The 18,274-nt window shown below is 34.5% G+C and overlaps 1 protein-coding gene across 1 annotated transcript in view; it reads right to left on the bottom strand.

Annotated features, from left to right (window-relative positions):
• Positions 1-18,274, bottom strand: part of C7H14orf39 (chromosome 7 C14orf39 homolog) — a 43,350-nt gene that overhangs the window by 4,469 nt on the left and 20,607 nt on the right. Inside the window, exons 14-16 of the mRNA XM_038335635.1 lie at positions 7,321-7,382; positions 5,839-6,017; positions 3,625-3,763 (exon numbers count right to left, since the gene is read on the bottom strand). Of these exons, the coding sequence (XP_038191563.1) occupies positions 3,625-3,763; positions 5,839-6,017; positions 7,321-7,382 (380 nt within the window). The remainder of the gene's footprint in view (positions 1-3,624; positions 3,764-5,838; positions 6,018-7,320; positions 7,383-18,274) is intronic.

Genomic DNA, 18,274 nt, shown 5'->3' with positions numbered 1-18,274 from the left:
TCAGTGGTAGAATCCTTGTTTAGCATACATGAGGTTTTGGTTCAATCTCTAGCACTGGATGGATAAATTTGTCATTTACTTATATTAAAAAAAGGTCTGGTCTGGAGGGTGTGACTCAGTGGTAGAATGCTTGCCTATAGAATTCCTGAGGCCTAGGGTTGGATTTCCAGCATCGCAACAAATAAATAAATGAAGCCTAATAACTTGATTATAGCAATATATAAAAATATTTACCCCTAGAGAATCATCTCTATATTTCTTTTGAATATTTTATAGTTAATATTTTTAATTTAATTTAATTCATCTGTTAAGTTTTATTGGTGTAATGTGTAAATTCTTAATTTATTCTTAAAACAAGTGGTCCCACCTTTATCACATTCTAAATTCTTTTGTTTCAAGATTTTCTAGCCTATACCACTGATTATTTGATCAATCCTTATATCTTTATCAATAATATCCTATTAATTTCTAACAGAGGTAAATGACTTTTTGACAATCTAAGTTGGTCAGTTTCATTAATCATTTTCAAAGAATTAACTTGGAATTTCTAATTTTCTGGTTTTATTTTTTTCAGCTTGTTGACTTCTGTTTATTTCTTCATTCTCTTTTGATTTTTCTTTGTTCTTTTTAGTATCTTTTCAATAGAAAATCAAAGATCATTAATTTTAGACAGTTTTTTTTATTAATTATCTGTCTTATAACTAAATTAAATAACTGCCATTTTGCTCTGGCTGTGTCACTACTCTACAATTTGGAATGCTGACTTTTCATAGTAATTTCAAAATCTTCTCTGGTTTCTCTCACGACTATTTTCTTGCCCCACAGCCTAACTGTTAGAATTCTTCTAGATATTTTATTCCAATTTAATTACATTGTGGTCAGAGGATATACAATACTCTGATTCTGATACTTATATATTTATCAAGATTCATTTAAAGAACCTAAACATCGTCTATCTTGTAATTATACCATTAGTGACTGAAAACTTAAGAGTTTTGGATATGGTGTTCATTAAGGCCAATGAGACCAGAGAGACTGGTTATATCATTCAGATTTTACAGGACATGTTTATTATGTTATCTAATTTTAACATCTGTTGAGAAAGGGGAGTACAAAACCTTCATAGTTGGGTAATCTGTTTACATTGTATGCAAAGTTGGTTAATTAAATATCCAATTGACTCATTAATTTTATAACTTGGAACTGAACCCAAGACATTGCAAATGCTAGGTAAACACTCTACTAAGCTCAATACATAGCTCTCTCTGTTATATGTTTTAAAGCTGTTGCTAGACAGAAACCATAATTGTGAATGTTCTATCTTCCTTATGAGTTGAACTTTTCAGTTTTATAAATTATCTCTCATTTTTAGCAATGTCTTTATAATGAAGAGTACCCCAAATGATAATCATATAGCTACTGTGGCCTTCTTAAACTTAGAATTTTCATGAAATCTAATTCCCATCTATTAATTTTCAACCTATCACCAGCTCTATATTGAAAAATATATATATATATATATATATATATATATATATCCTTTCTTCTTTCCTTCTTCCCTCCCTCTGTCCTTCTTTTCTTTTTATCAAGAGAGGGTTTCTCATTCCAGAGGGAACTCATTCTACAGATCAGGCTGGCCTCAAATTCAGAGATCTCCCTGCGTCTGCTTCTCAGTGCTGGAATGAAAGCCATGAGTCATCACCACTGCCTTTATGCTTTCTTATTCAATTCCTTCTTTATTGTCTTCTTTTGGGTTAAATACTTGTTTAGAATTCCATTCTATTACCAATTTTACTTTTGGGCATTTTCATAATGCATCATGATGCTGTACTAAGAAATATATTAATTGAGTGGTCTCCTTTCCCAACTCACCACAACAAAACAAAAATTAAAAATACATAGTTCCCCAGGGCTTTTTTTGTTTTTGATTTGTTTTAATTTTTAGAGACAAGGTTTCTCTGTGTACCCCTGGATGTCCTGGAATTCACTCTGTAGACCAGTCTGGCCTCAAACTCAAAGAGAATCACCTGCCTTGTCCTCCCAAGTGCCTGTATTGAAGGTGTGTGCCACCACTGCCCAGCTAATTTTCCAGATTTTCAATTATATTAAAATTATATTATATTTAAATTGCATTAAAAAGAAACAGATTTACATAATATTTTCTTCCTATGTAAATACCTCATGTATTTATGCTTTCAATTATTCAGTGGTTTTATAGTTTTCTTTAAGCAAAATGTATATGCTTCCTGCTAAAGTTACACATATTTAAGTTCATGTTACTATTGTAAAAAACAATTTAATTTTTATGGTCTGTTTTTTCTTGTCTAGATATTCTTTTTAGAAATTACTTGCTTATTAAGTAAATGTGTAAGTAACAAAAGCTAAAAACATTAAAATAATATAAAATGTATAATACCATATCTTCTATCAATAAATGTATAAGCTTTTCAATTTAATATACTGTAACAAAACTTAGACCACATAAAATGCTAGGTATGATTATTTAAATGAACAATAACAAGAATAACAAAAATTTACATTTGTACTATATAGCATTAGTAAGTAGCACTTTTGAAAATACTTTTTATATATAAACTCATTTAATAGTCATAAACTCTATGGCAGTCACTGTCATCATTTCTATTTAACAGATTAGGAAATTAAATTATTTTCAACTTCATATACTCTACATGTCCAAATATTGAGAGGATTACGTCTCTTATTTTAACTACTATATTTTATTGTATACTCTTAATTTTAAAGCATGAATTAATATTGGGTTTTATTGCTAAATTCAGAAGTAAACAATTTATAGTGATTTGCATCACTGAAAAGCAGCAACACTCCTGCAAACTATTTAGGTCTTTTAAATCTAATTAATGAAAGAGTTACCATATACATACATAACTAAAAACACTAATGTAACACAATAGCATTATGAATTAAGTGAGAATGTGTAGTTTATTTTTACCCCAAAAATGTGTAACACGTTAGTTACAAAACCAAATTCATTTTAATCTGCCTTTAACTACAATTTAGATCATCCCTATCTTAAGGTTTTTGTTTTTCTTTCTTTTATTTACTTTGATTTGGGTGCTGGAAATCAAGCTCAGGACTTCAGGAATAGTAGGCAAGCACTCTACCATTATGTGAACCATATCCCAGATGGAGATTTTCTCTCTCAAGATTTATTTGTATTTCTGTGTATATGTTTGTGTGCTATGTACGCACAGATGCGCTGGGAAGCTGGAAGAGGCTGTTGGCTTCCCCGAACTGGAGTTACAGATGGTTGTGAACTGCCTAACATAGGTGCTAGACACTGAACTCAGCTCTCCTGGAGGGCATCTAGTGATCTTAACTGCTGAACCATCTCTCTGGCCTCAATGTTTTCTTTTAAAAAATAAATCTGAATCAGTATTGTCTGAAGTTAAGAATGAAAAAATACTCAGAACTCTTTCTATGTTGGAAGTGGAACCCAGGCCTCAAGCACTCTATCACTGAATTCTATAATAGCACTGTGTTTTAAGCTGCCTCTGTACATATTCTGTCCCAAGAAAGCTTGGTACTAAAGAACTAAAACTGCCTAAAGCTCCGATGTAGGTTTTTAGAAATAAATCACCTTACCTGATCTGATGAGATTTCTGAATCAGAAACAAAGGAATCAAATAAATTTAGTCCAGGTGATCTAGAAGTATAACTCGTAAGAAATGAGAATCCAGGAGAATCCTTTTGTTTTTGTCCATCAGGTACTACATTTCTTGTTCTGTTACAGAAAAGATTTAAAAATCGCCAAAATGTTACAAATGTTCACTATAGGCAATGGTATAAAGGTAAGAATTTGTAAAGAAATAGCTGGAAGTAGGCTTTAAAGTAACAAACTTACAGAGAAATGATGATTTGAGTAGGGAATATAAAAATCTATCTGGGGATAATAACTGAATTTTTACCAAGAAATGCTGTCAGCATTATTCTAGCTACTTGTGTAAGTGTAATTTACTTCTTGCAACAATCAATCAGAACAAGTATTGCTGTTATCACTTTCATTTTACAGCAAATAATTTTGAAGTTTAGAAATGTTAAGTGATTTGCTTAAAAGAATAGTGAGTACCAAAGTTAAAACTTAGATGCAGCAATTCACATTCAAAATCTAAGCTCTTATCTCTGACACTGTCTTCAAGATCTTGAAAATTATTCACAAGACATGTTTTAATGAGAAGACATTACAGAGTGTTACATAAGAGAAGATAAACTATAAGTGATCTTGAATAAATAATTAAATAAGACAGTATATAATATAGAGCCAGAATGGTCTGAGTTTAAAATTTCAACTTTAAGCCAGGCGGTGGTGGTGCACTTCTTTGATTCCAGCACTCCGGAGGCAGGGGCAGGCAGATCTTTTTTGTTCGAGGCCAGCTTGGTCTGCAAAGCGAGTTCCAGGACAGTCAGGACTACACATAGAAACCCTGTCTCAGAAAACAAAACAAAACAACTCAACTTTAACACAGACTGGATGTATCACCTATGGTTCTGTTTCCTCATCTATAAAATAAAATAGTGTACCAGTGATTCACAAAGTAAAATAAAAGGAACAATATTATAAAATACCCAACAGTTGCTTATATACACAGCACTATAAAGTGTTTTTGTTTTATTTGTTGGTTGGTTACTTTTTCAAGATAGGGTCTCACTATGTAGCTCTGGCACAGGTGTGCACCACCACCATCTAGCTTATAAAGTGTTGGGTTGGTTTTTTTTTAAGATGGAGTGTAGCTTTGGTCAGTGTGTACTTAGCAAGAGTGAGGCCTTTGGTTCATTTCCCAGCCACCCCAATCACAGATAAATATATATAGTTATATATAAGTCTGACAAAACTGTCACAGCAATCTCTATGATCATAAATGATTCATGTATCTTTACAGATCATAATGTTCTCACCCAGAGTTTTAGTGTACAATACAGCATTCATTCACAATTTTAGGATTTGATGTTAAGTTCTATTTTGAATACATTTTACTTAAGCCAAATGCATGGCATTCATATATAAAATTCTTAGTAGTAATTTAAAATACATGAGTAAAACACAGGTGAGAGATACCCGATAAAGCAAAATCTGATTTAGGTCTAAGAGGAACTTAGGGTTCTGTTTTAAGCAACAGAATGAACTAAACCCAAAGGCTAAATGCAGCTTTGCTTTCTTGGCTGAAAACTCTCAGTAGGTGGTTTCCAATGTTGTATATATTAGAGACAATCTTAAAAAACGTGAATTCTATAGCCAGGCGGTGTAGGCGCACGCCTTTAATCCCAGCACTCGGGAGGCAGAGGCAGGTGGATCTCTGTGAGTTCGAGGCCAGCCTGGTCTACAAGAGCTATTTCCAGGACAGGCTCCAAAGCTACAGAAAAACGCTGTGTCAGAAAAAAAAGGAGGGGGGGTTTCTTGCTTCAGACACTACATATATGGAAAACTGACTGCTGAAACATTATTCAATAAGTGGTCCACAACCACTACATGTATAAGTAGTTCTTGAACTTGATTTTTTAAAAATTTTCCACATTTTTATCCTTTGTAAAATATGAAACCTATATATTGTCACACTGGATACTCAGAATCTTTATCACTTTACGAACAAACCACAAACAAAAACTAAAAACAGGGAGGAGAGTCTATGAAACAAGAATGGCAGAACACTAAGAACTGTACAAATGTGGTACATGGTCTCTTCCTTGTTTTCATGACTAAAATCTTTTCAAGTTCTAAATAATTAGATATTTTACTACTCCTATAATTTATATAACTCAATGCATAAATAATTCAATTAGAATTATTAATAGAATTCCTACATTTCAAAGAAGGTGCTGTTAGGGAACTGCATTTTCTCTACAGATTCAGGTGTCTTCACAGCGTCCAGAGTTTTTAGAAATAAAGGAGTTTCAGGAGTTTTTGGAAAATTCTCAGCCCTTTCCTCATCTTCAGCACTTTTATTTTCTATTGGCTTTCCAAAGTGTTCTATGTATATGGCCTGCAGAGGGAAAGCAAGAGAACACTTTTCACAATGACTGTTAATACCTAATAAAAGAACACACATATAATGCATAAGATAGGATGCATTAGCCTGTTATCACTTCATGATAAGGAAAATAAGCACTGGTGAAGTGACACATGTTCTTAAAAAATAGAAAACCAGTTATTTTGTCAGTAAATTCTTCTCTTCTTCTCAGCCCCATCTCTCTTATCTCTACATGAAAAAGTAAATGATAACCAAAATGTACTAAAATCAAAGGAAAATACTGAGGAATGGTTTTTCTTTTAAAATTTCCACATTATATTCTGCTAACTCCATGAAAAGGAGATTTTCTTTTAATCAATTTTGTTTATTGCTTTATGCTATAATCTTGATGTGTTGAAAGCTTAATCCCAAACCTGGAATTCCTGGGCGGTAGTGAAGAGTTTAGGAGGTGGATCTGAGAGTTCTTTAGATCATGGTGGGTGGCATGCTCTAAAAAGAACCGTGAGATCTCTTCTTTAAAAACATTCTTGGTCAAAGATGAGGGGTTTGACTCCATTGTGCACTCTGCCATGATTTGTACACTACTACTGGCCTAAAGCAATGGGACCAACTAATCATGAACTCTCAGATTATGAACTCTCTTATGAAGTTATTCCAGGTAACTGTGCTTTAAGGCGAATATTAACAGACAATTGCCTATTTTTCTATTTTTTGCCATTATAATTTTATACTACTTTATCTCTAAAGATTGAGAACCTGAATACTAACTTTTTAACCTCATTTTTGTACACACACATATGACTATACCAAATCCTACTACAGAAAGAATTGGGGTTTGTGTAAAAAAAAATAATGTGCTCATTATCTGTATTTCCTTTACAATAGAATACTACTTTATCATTTTTCATTTTAATCCTTGGTACCTTAGTCTGTCATCAATAAAGTTTTCCATATATTATAAAGTATGTTTTACTATACTGTCAAAATACTTTCATGGCAATCACTGTTCTGAATTGCTATAACAAATCATTCAATCACATCAAACAAAATTATTTTCTTCAGTCATGAATTGTTTTCCATCTCAATACGTATCCTCACTTATGAGTGAAAACCTACTGGTATTTGTTTATATAAATTTTTATGGATTTTTTTCAAACTGAAAAATAAAATTTCTAACTTTCTAGAACCTGACTTCCAAGCTAATAACATCTTATATAATTTTATTTGTAAAAAAAAAATCTAAAAAAATAAATGGGCACAGATTTTTAAATTATGATGCTACGCTTAAAAATTAAAAACCTAACATTTGACTTACCTGTGGAGTATATTTTGATTCTCTTAGTTGTCTTATTGTCTCTTTATTTCCACACCCAGCACCTATTTGTTATACAAGAATGAACTACTTTATTTATGCGATTTCATTATAAAATTAAACAATTTACTTTTCTGCTTTAAAATGTCATGGCAAATTATACATACATCTTATGTCTCTCTTTTTGTTTTGCATATGCTTATGCAATTCCTCCATATCACTGCATGCAGGCACAGTTTTCTCATTACTTGTATAAATATTCCAATATATCGATGCATTCTACAACAAATGGCATTCTTTACATATAATCCATATTTCTCCAAGTATATATTTAAGATGTAACTATGAGACACAGAGTATGTATGTGTATCTCCCAATATCAGGTATCAAACTGTTCTAAAATGACTGTACCAATTTGGCTGAAAAAAACTAGTCACTGTAAAAATCATGAAATCTCAGAAAATTTGCTCTAACTTAGGTGGTTTCAATATACAGTGACCTATTAATTATGATTCATATCACCAGCTTATGAGAGCACCTATTGCTCAACACTCTCATGAATGATAATATTGGCAGATTTTTAGATTTGCAAATCTGGCAAATGTGTAACAGTACCTCACTGTAGCTTTTCACTTCCATGATTTGCTAAGCATCATTTCATGTTCATCTGCCAGAAGTTTCTTTCCAAGTGTCAATTCACATATTTCTTTATTTTAATAATTTATTTATTTTTATTTTATGTGCATTGGTATTTTGCCTGCATGTTTGTCTGTGAGGGTGTCAGATCCTGGAGTTACAGACAGTTGTTAGCTGCCGCGTGGTTGCTGGGAATTGAACCTTTGGAACAGCAGTCAGTACTCTTAACCAATGAGCTATCTCTCCAGTCACAAATAACATATTTCTATTTACCAAGTTTTAATTTTCTTTTCCTGTATGTCTGTTTAGATATTCACATGTATGTGAATATGTGTGTGTGCACATGTGGAAGTCAGAGACATTGTTGATTCTCAACCACTGCCTTTAATCTTGTTTGAGACAGGGTTTCTTGTTTGTGGCTACATATGCCAGGCAAGCTGGCCTACAAATTCCAGGAACTGTCCTCTCACCACCTTCCATCTCATTATAGCAGTACTGAAATTAAAGACACATGTTACTGTGTCCAGCTTTATGTGACTTCTAGTGATCCTAACCGAGGTCTTCACACTTGGATACCAAGTAGTTTACCTACTAAGTCACACCCAAGCCTCTATTCTGACATATTCTGCTTTTATCTGCTTGATTTGTAGAAGTCCTTTACACTTTGTGGAACTATTTTGGACAGATTTATGTATTATGAGCATATCCTTTGGCTTTGTGACTCATTTTCTTCCTTTTTTTCTGTATCTCTCTTTTAGATATTTTATTTTACATGTGTCTTGCCTGTATGTTCGTCTGTCTACTGAATATGTGCAGTGCACACAAAGGCCAGGAAAGGGTGTTGGATCCTCTGGAACTGGAGTTACAGTTATTAACTGTGGCAATGTGGATGCTGGGAAACAAGCCCAGATCTCCTCTCCAAGAGCAACAAGTACTCTTAACCTCTGAACTATCTCTACAGTCTCCTTTTTATTATATATTTGGATAAACAGAATTTTTATTTAATATAAACCAATGATCAGTTTTTATTAATTAGGCTTTTAGTTATTATTTGAGAAACCTTTTCTCGTGAGAGTTAGAAAGATGGCTTAGCAGTTAAGAGTGAGTATTACTCTTACAGGAGACCTGAACTTGTTTCCCAGCACCCATAAAGGCCAGCTCACAACTGCCTACAACTCTAGTTCCAGTAGATCCAACACCTTCTGGCCCCTGTGGGCACCTTCATTCATGTGCACACGCCCACACACTCTGATACAAACAAATACATAATTAAAAATAAATCAAAAGGTAAATAAATCTTTAAAAATTGGAAATGCCTCTCTTGAAGTCATAATTGAAACCTATTTTCTGAAAGCTTTGTACCTTTTGCCTCTTGCACTTAAATCACAACTATTACTTTTTACCACATATTAATTTCCTCAAATTATGGTTTAGGGATTGCTGAAAGTCTGTTTTTTCTAAATAATTACAGGTCTTCTTAAGTATGAAGCTTCATTACACATGCTTAACACAGGTAGTTCTATGTCAATTATATACATTTCCCAACATCTCTATGTCAAAGGTACATTGTTCTTAAGAGATTAATTATATTTTCCTGTCTAATGCAATAAGCTTAGCTCATGCAGAGGATTATAAACAGCTGGAGCAGATCATAAGCACAGGAAAGGCATAATGGTTTTTTTTTCTCTTAGAGGAAAGTAAAGAAAGTATTCAGCCGTATAGGGTACACATGTTGCTTCAGTTGAACAATGGAAGTGAGAAAAACAGGCTGATAGAAAATGACAATTCTGAAAAAGAATGTATCTAAAAATATTTTTAGAGATTTATTTTTCTTTATGGGTATGTATCTACGTGAATGTATGTCATATGTGTGCCAGCCTAAGGAAGCCAAAAGAGATCAACAGATCTCCTGGAGCTAGAACTATGGGTGGTTGTAAGTCGTCATTGTGGGTAACAGGAACTGAACTTGAGTCCTTTGGAAGAGCTGATGTACTCTTAACCACTGAGCCATCTCTCCACCCCCAATTTACAAAATTGTTTAGAGTATCAGAATGACTCATTGGAAACTTCAAAAAGGTAAAAAAAAAATGATGACTTCAATATAAGCATGATACAGGGGATAATGTTACTCATTAATAGGTTACATATATATGTAAATATATGTACGTGTAATGATATTTTGTTTATGTTTTAACAAATAATGTTTGCCTGAAGATCATACTGCAGAGTTAAGCCACTAGAGGCCAGGGAGTGGTGGCACAAACCTTTTATCCTAGGACTCAAGAGACAGAGGCAAAAAGGATCTTTGTTAGTTCAAGGTCACCCTGGGCTACTTGAGATTGAATCTGTCTAAAAGAGAAACAGAACACACACAAAGGTGATCCCAGCACTGGGGATCACACAACTTTAATCCTAGCACTAGGGAGGTGGAGACAAGAGTGATATGGCTGGGTGAAGAGAATATAAAGCAGGAGGAGACAGGAGCTCAATGTAGTCTGAGGACACAGTCTGAGGACTTTTGGTCTGAGCACTGGTAGAAGTAAAAGATCTCACTAGTAGCTGGCCACACTGCTTCTCTGATCCTTCAGCTTTCACCCCCTAATATCTGACTCTGGGTGTTATTTATTAAGACCCATTAGTATTTGTGCTATATTTGGCACCCAACTTTTGGGGTATGAATTCACAAAAAAATACGTGCTGTGGCTTTGCAGCCACTGGCATAGGCAGGAGCTATCACGTTCGCCAGCTAGGTTTTCCTTTTTTCACTCCTCATGGGCTTTCCCTGGATCCCCTTCCTGGGCTGCTGCCAAACTAGATAGCTGCCTTGAAATCTGGTCAGACTTTTATTGTTCTATATAACAGCAGTCAGCCTCATATTGTCATCATTGGCAGATGTGGTAAGAAAATTGGGAATTCTTAAAAGGAGGAATTATTTAAATGAGGGAGTTTTTTTCCCATGTCAGAAAATGGGAAACACAATTATGATAGAGAAAGTTAAGTTTCTGTATAATTATGTAATGCATGTTTCAAAAATGGAACAATTAAATAAAGAGATAATTAACTGGGATTGACATACTATAATTATCATTTTTATAATCCTTATTGTCATTTTAATAATTCTTGGTTTATCTCTTAAGAAGTTGTTTGGTATGAGTGCCAAGATACAGGTCTTAGAAAAACTTAACAAAACAGATTATTGAGATATTCAAATCCAGACAGAGAAATTTAAAGAGAATCAATTTCAGCATTGCATTATAAAGTTAGAGAGGAACAGCCTAAAGTTTTCAAACAACCAACCTTAATATATCCAGTAACTTTACAGGACTTGCCAAATGAAAGAGGCTCTGTAAGAGCTGACTGGAGTCCTGTGGCAATGTTAGATTTAAGGAGATTCAAGGAAGCAACAGTCTTATATTGCATACATTCACCATTTGTGAAGCAGATGTTAAGTTTGTGGTGAACTTCTAACAGAATTATCCCTCAAGACTGGAGAGACTTGGTTACAGCAGTCTTGGAGCCTGGTCCACAATGACAATGAAGGACCTGGTGGAAACAGGAGGCTAAGATCACTGAACAATGGAATAGAGCTAGAGGTATGAAAATCTCCCAAGATCAACTTGTTGGAGAAGGAGATTATGCTAATATAGAAAGACAATCACAGTATGATGGCTACATCCTGGCTTTATGCCATGCAGCAGCTTTGAATGCTTGCGACAGAACTGAAGGACTAGGAAAGAACATTGAGTCATTTATGAAAGTCATATAGGGTCCAAAAGAAACCTTCACTGATTTCTTACAAAGATTGACATTAGCAGTAAACAGTGACACCAAATTCAGAAGCTAAAACAATAATAATTGAATCTCTAGCCTTTGAAAATGCTAATTCTCAATGCAAAAGGATGATTAGGCCTTCAAAGAGAAGATCAGAGCCCTTGGAGGAATGAATCCAATATACAATCATTATTGAATCCCACGACAATGATGATGCTTGGATAGGAGAGGTGATTTTTTTTTATTTTTTTTTATTTTTTTTTTTTTGGTTTTTCGAGACAGGGTTTCTCTGCAGCTTTAGAGCCTGTCCTGGAGCTAGCTCTTGTAGACCAGGCTGGTCTTGAACTCACAGAGATCCGCCTACCTCTGCCTCCCGAGTGCTGGGATTAAAGGTGTGCGCCACCACCACCCGGCGAGAGGTGATTTTTTGAGAAAAAAAAAATCAAAATGTTATGTGCTTCAATTGTGGCAAACAAGGTCACCTTAAAAAGGACTGTAAACAGGGTATTCCTAGAAACAATGTTTTCTCTAAGCATAATCCAAACAGAACACCCCTCTGTTCTGTATTATGCAGAGGGTGTGGCAAAGGTAGACATCGGAAAAATGAATGTAGATCAACAAGGGACATTCAAGGTAATCCTTTGTCGTTGGGAAACTCGATGAGAGGCCTCTGGCAGGCCCCTATGCCAAATTCAGTTCAGTTGTTTCCTGTCATTGTGAGGTAAACTGCTTCCCAGAGCAATTAAAGAACCTAATGCCTATAGTAAGAAACCAAACTGGTCTGGATGATAGAACAGCTATAGAAGAGAGAACAAAAAGTTTAGGAGAAACCATAAAATGTGTATTTTGGCAAACTTATATTAAATGAACAAAGACCAAAATTAAAAATATGAATAAATTATGTCATTGAAGGTCTGGTAGACACAGGTGCAGATGTAACAATAATTTCATCAAAATCTTGGCATCTAAATTGGCCTCTTCAGGAGGTAAATGTTTAGCTTTTAGGAATTGGAACTTTATTTCAGGTAGAGCAGAGCATGAAATTTGTCGAATGTATAGGGCCAGAAGGACAAAGAAGAAAATTAAAGCCATATGTGGCTAACATACTAACGAATTTGTGGGAACTTGTTTTGTTACAGCAATGGAATACCCAGATTAACTGTGAAGAAAAAATTAACATGTTTCTGGGGAAAATATAAGAAGGAATTATAAAGAACAGTCACCGACCATTCAGATTGTACAAGAACAGACCACAACAGCTGCTGATCTTTCAAAGGCACCAACAGCCCTACCTTTAAAATGATTAATAGACTAACCTGTGTGGGTTAAGCAATGGTCTTTAACAACAAAGAAACGGCAGGCCTTAGAACACCTAGAACAGGACCAGTCAAATGCTCAGCATATTGAAAAATCAACCAGCCTTTGGAATTCTGTTATTTGTTGTTAAAAAGAAATCTGGAAAATGGAGAATGGCAACAGATCTAAAAGTTGTTAATAAGTTGATTCAGCCAAATGGGCTCTCTACAGTCTGGCATTCCTTTGCCTTCTCTGTTACCTAAAGGATGGCCTCTTAGAGTTATTGATTTAGAAGACTGTTTCTTCACTATACCTTTACAAGAAAAAGACAGAGAAAAATTTGCCTCACAGTGTTCAATTACAATACTTCTCAGCTTGCTATGAGATATCAATGAAGGGTTCTCCCACTGGGAATGTTAAATAGCCTCACCTTGTGTCAATATTTTGTGCATCAACCATTGGAAATAATATATAAGCAATTTCCTGAATCTATACCTTATCATTACATGGACAGTATTATGTTATCTGATTCAAATGTAGATACTTTAGAAAAAATACATAAAGAAGTAAAGAAAATTTTGCCTTGTTTGGGATTACAATTGCTCCTGAAAAAAAATACAAAGAGGAGATTCTATTAATTATTAGGCTATAAAATAGGTTTACAAAATATTAGACCTCAAAAATGCAAATTACGAGAGATCAATTACAAATTCTCTCTTTTTTTTTTTTTTTTGGTTTTTCGAGACAGGGTTTCTCTGCAGCTTTTTTAGAGCCTGTCCTGGAACTAGCTCTTGTAGACCAGGCTGGCCTCGAACTCACAGAGATCCGCCTGCCTCTGCCTCCCGAGTGCTGGGATTAAAGGCGTGCGCCACCACCGCCCAGCTCAATTACAAATTCTCAATGACTTCCGAAGATTGTTAGAAAACATTTCCCATCTACAGTGCACTATTGAGAGAGATCCTGGTGACCTGATTAAATTTAAACAAAACCTTAGACAGGGAATTAAATATTACCAGAGAATTATCAGCTGAAACTGAGAGAGAATTGGCTTTGATTGAAGAGAAATTACAGAAGGCACATGTGGATCATGTGGATCTGAATCTTAACTGCATTCTGGTCTAGTACCCTCCAAACATTCCCCTACAGGAATTTTAAAGCAGAGGGAAGATATTATCTTAGAATGGATCTTTTTACCATATAAACCGAGTAAAAAATTAAAAACTTATGCGGAAAGGGTCTCTGAGTTAATTCTAAAACAAAAATTGAGACTTCATCAATTAGCAGGAATAGACCCAGCTGAAAATATTGCAATAATTTCTTTAAATAATGATGAAATTGACAAATTATGGGCAGAAAGTGAACTCTGGCAAAGAGCTTATATTATTTTTTGAGAGAGATTAGCAATAACTATCCCCAAAACATGAGAGTTCAACTTTTAATGAGAACTAGCTAGATCCTTCCTCACATTTTATAAGACAGACCAATAACTAGAGCCCCTAGATTCTATACTAATGAAAATAAATCAGGAAAGGCACATTACAAATCAGAAAACTTAAGTGGACCCTGTCTAAAAGTCAGAATTATATGCTATTCCCATGGTACTAAGGGATTTTAAAGAACCTCTCACTATAGTTACAGATTCGCAATATGCAGAAAGAGTTGTTTTGCATATTGAAACTGCTGAATTTATACCAGATGATACAGAAGTGACTTCATTATTTATTCAGTTACAAGATATAATCAAAAACAGGCATCCTTCCATATATATATATATGTATATGTATATGTATATGTATATGTATATGTATATGTATATGTATATGTATATGTATATTCCATAATAGACATCTGATCCATACAGGTCTGCCAGGTTCTCTAGTATAGCAGGCATATACCAACAAAGCAAAAAGCAAGCTCATGCAGTAAAAATACTTCTGCAAAACTAAGGCGCTCCCACAAAGCTAGTTTCATAATCTGCCCAGAAGCCAACAATGACTGACACAAGCCCAGAGCCTATCACACAATGCTAACATGACAGATGAGAGCACAACCTCCAATCACTGTTATTTCTGCCCTATATAACTTATCCCCTTTTGTAAGAAACTGAGTTTTGCTCACCAACTCCTGGCGTCTGTGTCGCAGTACTCTGTTTTGACTCACCCTCTGCTCCCAGGGAGGTTAGATGCAGTTGGGAATAACGGTTGCACTCTAGTACAAGGTAATGCAGAAATTGATCAATTATTAATTGGAAATGTGCTGGAGGCCTCAGAATTTCATTAAAAAAATCATGTCACTAGCAAAGGTTAAAAAAAAAGACTTTTCTATCATGTGACAAGAAGATAAGGAAATGTCCTACTTGTTCTTTATACAACCAAACACCACTACATGCAGGAAGTAACCCAAAGGGTACTCAAAAAATGAAATATGGCATATAGATGTGTTCCATTTTGTAGAATTTGAGAAACTAAAATATGTACACAACACAATTGATATCTATTCAGGTTTTCAATAGGCAACTGCTTTGAGTTTGGAAAAAAGCTGATTTGGTAATCACACATTTGCTAGAAGTTATGGCCATTGTGGGTAAACCTGTCCAAATAAAAACAGACAATGCTCCAGCATATGTCTCTAAAAAAATGAAATGGTTTTTCGCTTATCATAATATAAAGCATATTACATATACACCACACAATTGTACAGGCCAGGCAGTTATAGAAAGATCAAATCAAACTATAAAGGATATGTTAAACAATCAGAAAGGGATAATAAATACTGCCCAGAAATAGATTGCATAATGCTTTATTAACTTTAAATTTCCTAATCGCTAATGATAAAGGAACAACAGCTGTGGAGAGGCATTGTATAGTAGAAAAAAAACTACAGAATCAAATCAGTCAATATAAAGATGTACTGACCTCAGAAAGGAAACCAAGACATGTGTTATGTTGGGGAAGGGTTTTTGCTTTTGTTTCCATAGGAGAAGAAAAATTATGGGTACCATAAAAAATGATAACGATTTGATTTGAACAAGAGACAACTCTTAATTAGAGGAGATGATAGTTCATCAAGCAGCATGGCCATTTAAACTAACCTATAAAACTAATAAATGCTTTTCATTTGATCAGATATAACTTGCCAAAAGAGAATCTTCCCAAAATTAGGGTTGGAGAAGGGTTTTATTTTAGTCTTTTCAGGAGAATGAAGACATCCAGCTAAGACATCTGAAGACTACTGGACAAATGAGATAGCTGAAGAAAAAGGACAAATCTAGAAAAAAGTCTCAAAGTTGGCCAATTGGTGTATCACATTTCCAACAGGATAAAATTTCATAAATCTTCCCAAATGTTTGTTTCTGCTGTTCTCTACGGACATATAATGCAAATGGTCGTTTTGTAATTCTAGTCCAGTTAAAAGATTAAAGCTGACTTTGGAGTTGGAGTGTGGCTCTCTCCTTCTCTAAACCCAACCACGCTTATTAAAGTGAAATTTAAAATCTCTGTCTCATGCCAGAAGAGCCACCTAATATGGGACAGAAGAAAAACAATTTTAAGGACTATTTTATTGCTATCAATCTCATAATCCTTTAGTTTTATATAGATTCTTTAACAGTTTTTCTTAAGGTATAAGATTTATAAGATATATATATATATATATATATATATATTCATTTAAACTTTTTGTCATGATATTACTGGTCATATAAAGTACTAATTCTAGAAAAAGGTTTCATCTACCTTCCTGTATATGATTTTGGGTTTGAGTCTCTATCAGTTTTCTTCAGTGAACCATGAGCATGCCTAACAGTGATCTTTGAAGTCTCCAAAAGAAAAATGAGGTCCCACATTGATGATTCCTCCAGAACTATGATAACACCACTAAGCTGAAAACACCACCTAAAGTTCAGTTTAGGACTAAAAACTGCTCAGAACAATTTCGAGGTGACAAGTTGAGATGGTCTGGCTTCATAGACTACTCTAGCTAGGGCTTGAGACAATTTGTGCACCTTCCCATTACACAGAAACTAGACAACAAATGATAGAGCTACCTGTCCCAGGACTTGACAATCCATTTTTTTCTTTTCAGAATTCCCTAAAGATGCTGTCACCCCCAGACAGCAGGAAGCAAATTTAAAAACACGACGCCCACATTCCGAAGAGGTGGGGTGGGTGGTTTTTGTCATTGGGTTATGGATATTTGTTATTGTTTAGGGGGTCTGGTTAGAAATTTTTATTGGTATTGGTCAGGAAAAAAGCTAAACAAAGACAATTAGATTCAAGATTCTTGTTCTTAAAAAGGAAAAAGGAGGATAAAGATATGCTAGGGAAAAAGTGTAGATTATTGAATCTACTTTTAAAAAGCAATTACTGGTTTTAAATATTTTACATTGGATGGAATTTTTGTATATTGTATGCAAATTTTAAAAATTAATACAAATACAGATTCAACGCAATGCCCATCAAAATCCCAGAAAAATTCTTCAAAGACCTCGAAAGAACGGTACTCAACTTCATATGGAAAAGCAAAAAATCCCAGAACAGCCAAAACAATCCTATACAATAAAAAAACTTCTGGAGGTATCACAATCTCTGACTTTAAACTCTACTACAGAGCTACAGTACTGAAAACAGCCTAGTATTGGCATAAGAACAGACAGGAGGCCCAATGGAACCAAATAGAAGACCCGGATATAAATCCACACATCTTCAAACACCTGATTTTTGACAAAGCAAAAAATATCAAATGGAACGAAGAAAACATATTTAACAAGTGGTGCTGGCATAACTGGATATCAATATGTAAAAGAATAAAAATAGACCCATATCTATCACCATGAACAAAACTCAAGTCCAAATGGATCAAAGACCTCAACATAAAGCCAGCCACACTGGACCTTATAGAAGAGAAAGTGGGAAATACACTTGAATGCATTGGCACTGGAGACCACTTCCTAAATATAACCCCAGCAGCACAGACACTGAGAGAAACAATTAATAAATGGGACCTCCAGAAACTGAAAACCTTCTGTAAAGCAAAGGACACAGTCAACAAGACAAATCAACAGTCTACAGAATAGGAAAAGATCTTCACTAACCCCACATCAGACAGAGGTCTGATCTCCAAAATATAAAAGAACTCAAGAAATTGGTCACCAAAAGAGCACATAATTCAATAAAAAAGTGGAGTACAGACCTAAACAGAGAATTCTCAACTGAGGAATCTAAAATGGCTGAAAGACACTTAAGAAAATGCTCAA

Source organism: Arvicola amphibius, chromosome 7 (genome assembly GCF_903992535.2).
Source record: "Arvicola amphibius chromosome 7, mArvAmp1.2, whole genome shotgun sequence".
NCBI classification, from domain to species: Eukaryota; Metazoa; Chordata; class Mammalia; order Rodentia; family Cricetidae; genus Arvicola; species Arvicola amphibius.
Note: the sequence above shows the minus strand (reverse complement) of the source record. Positions and strands in the feature narration are given on the sequence as shown.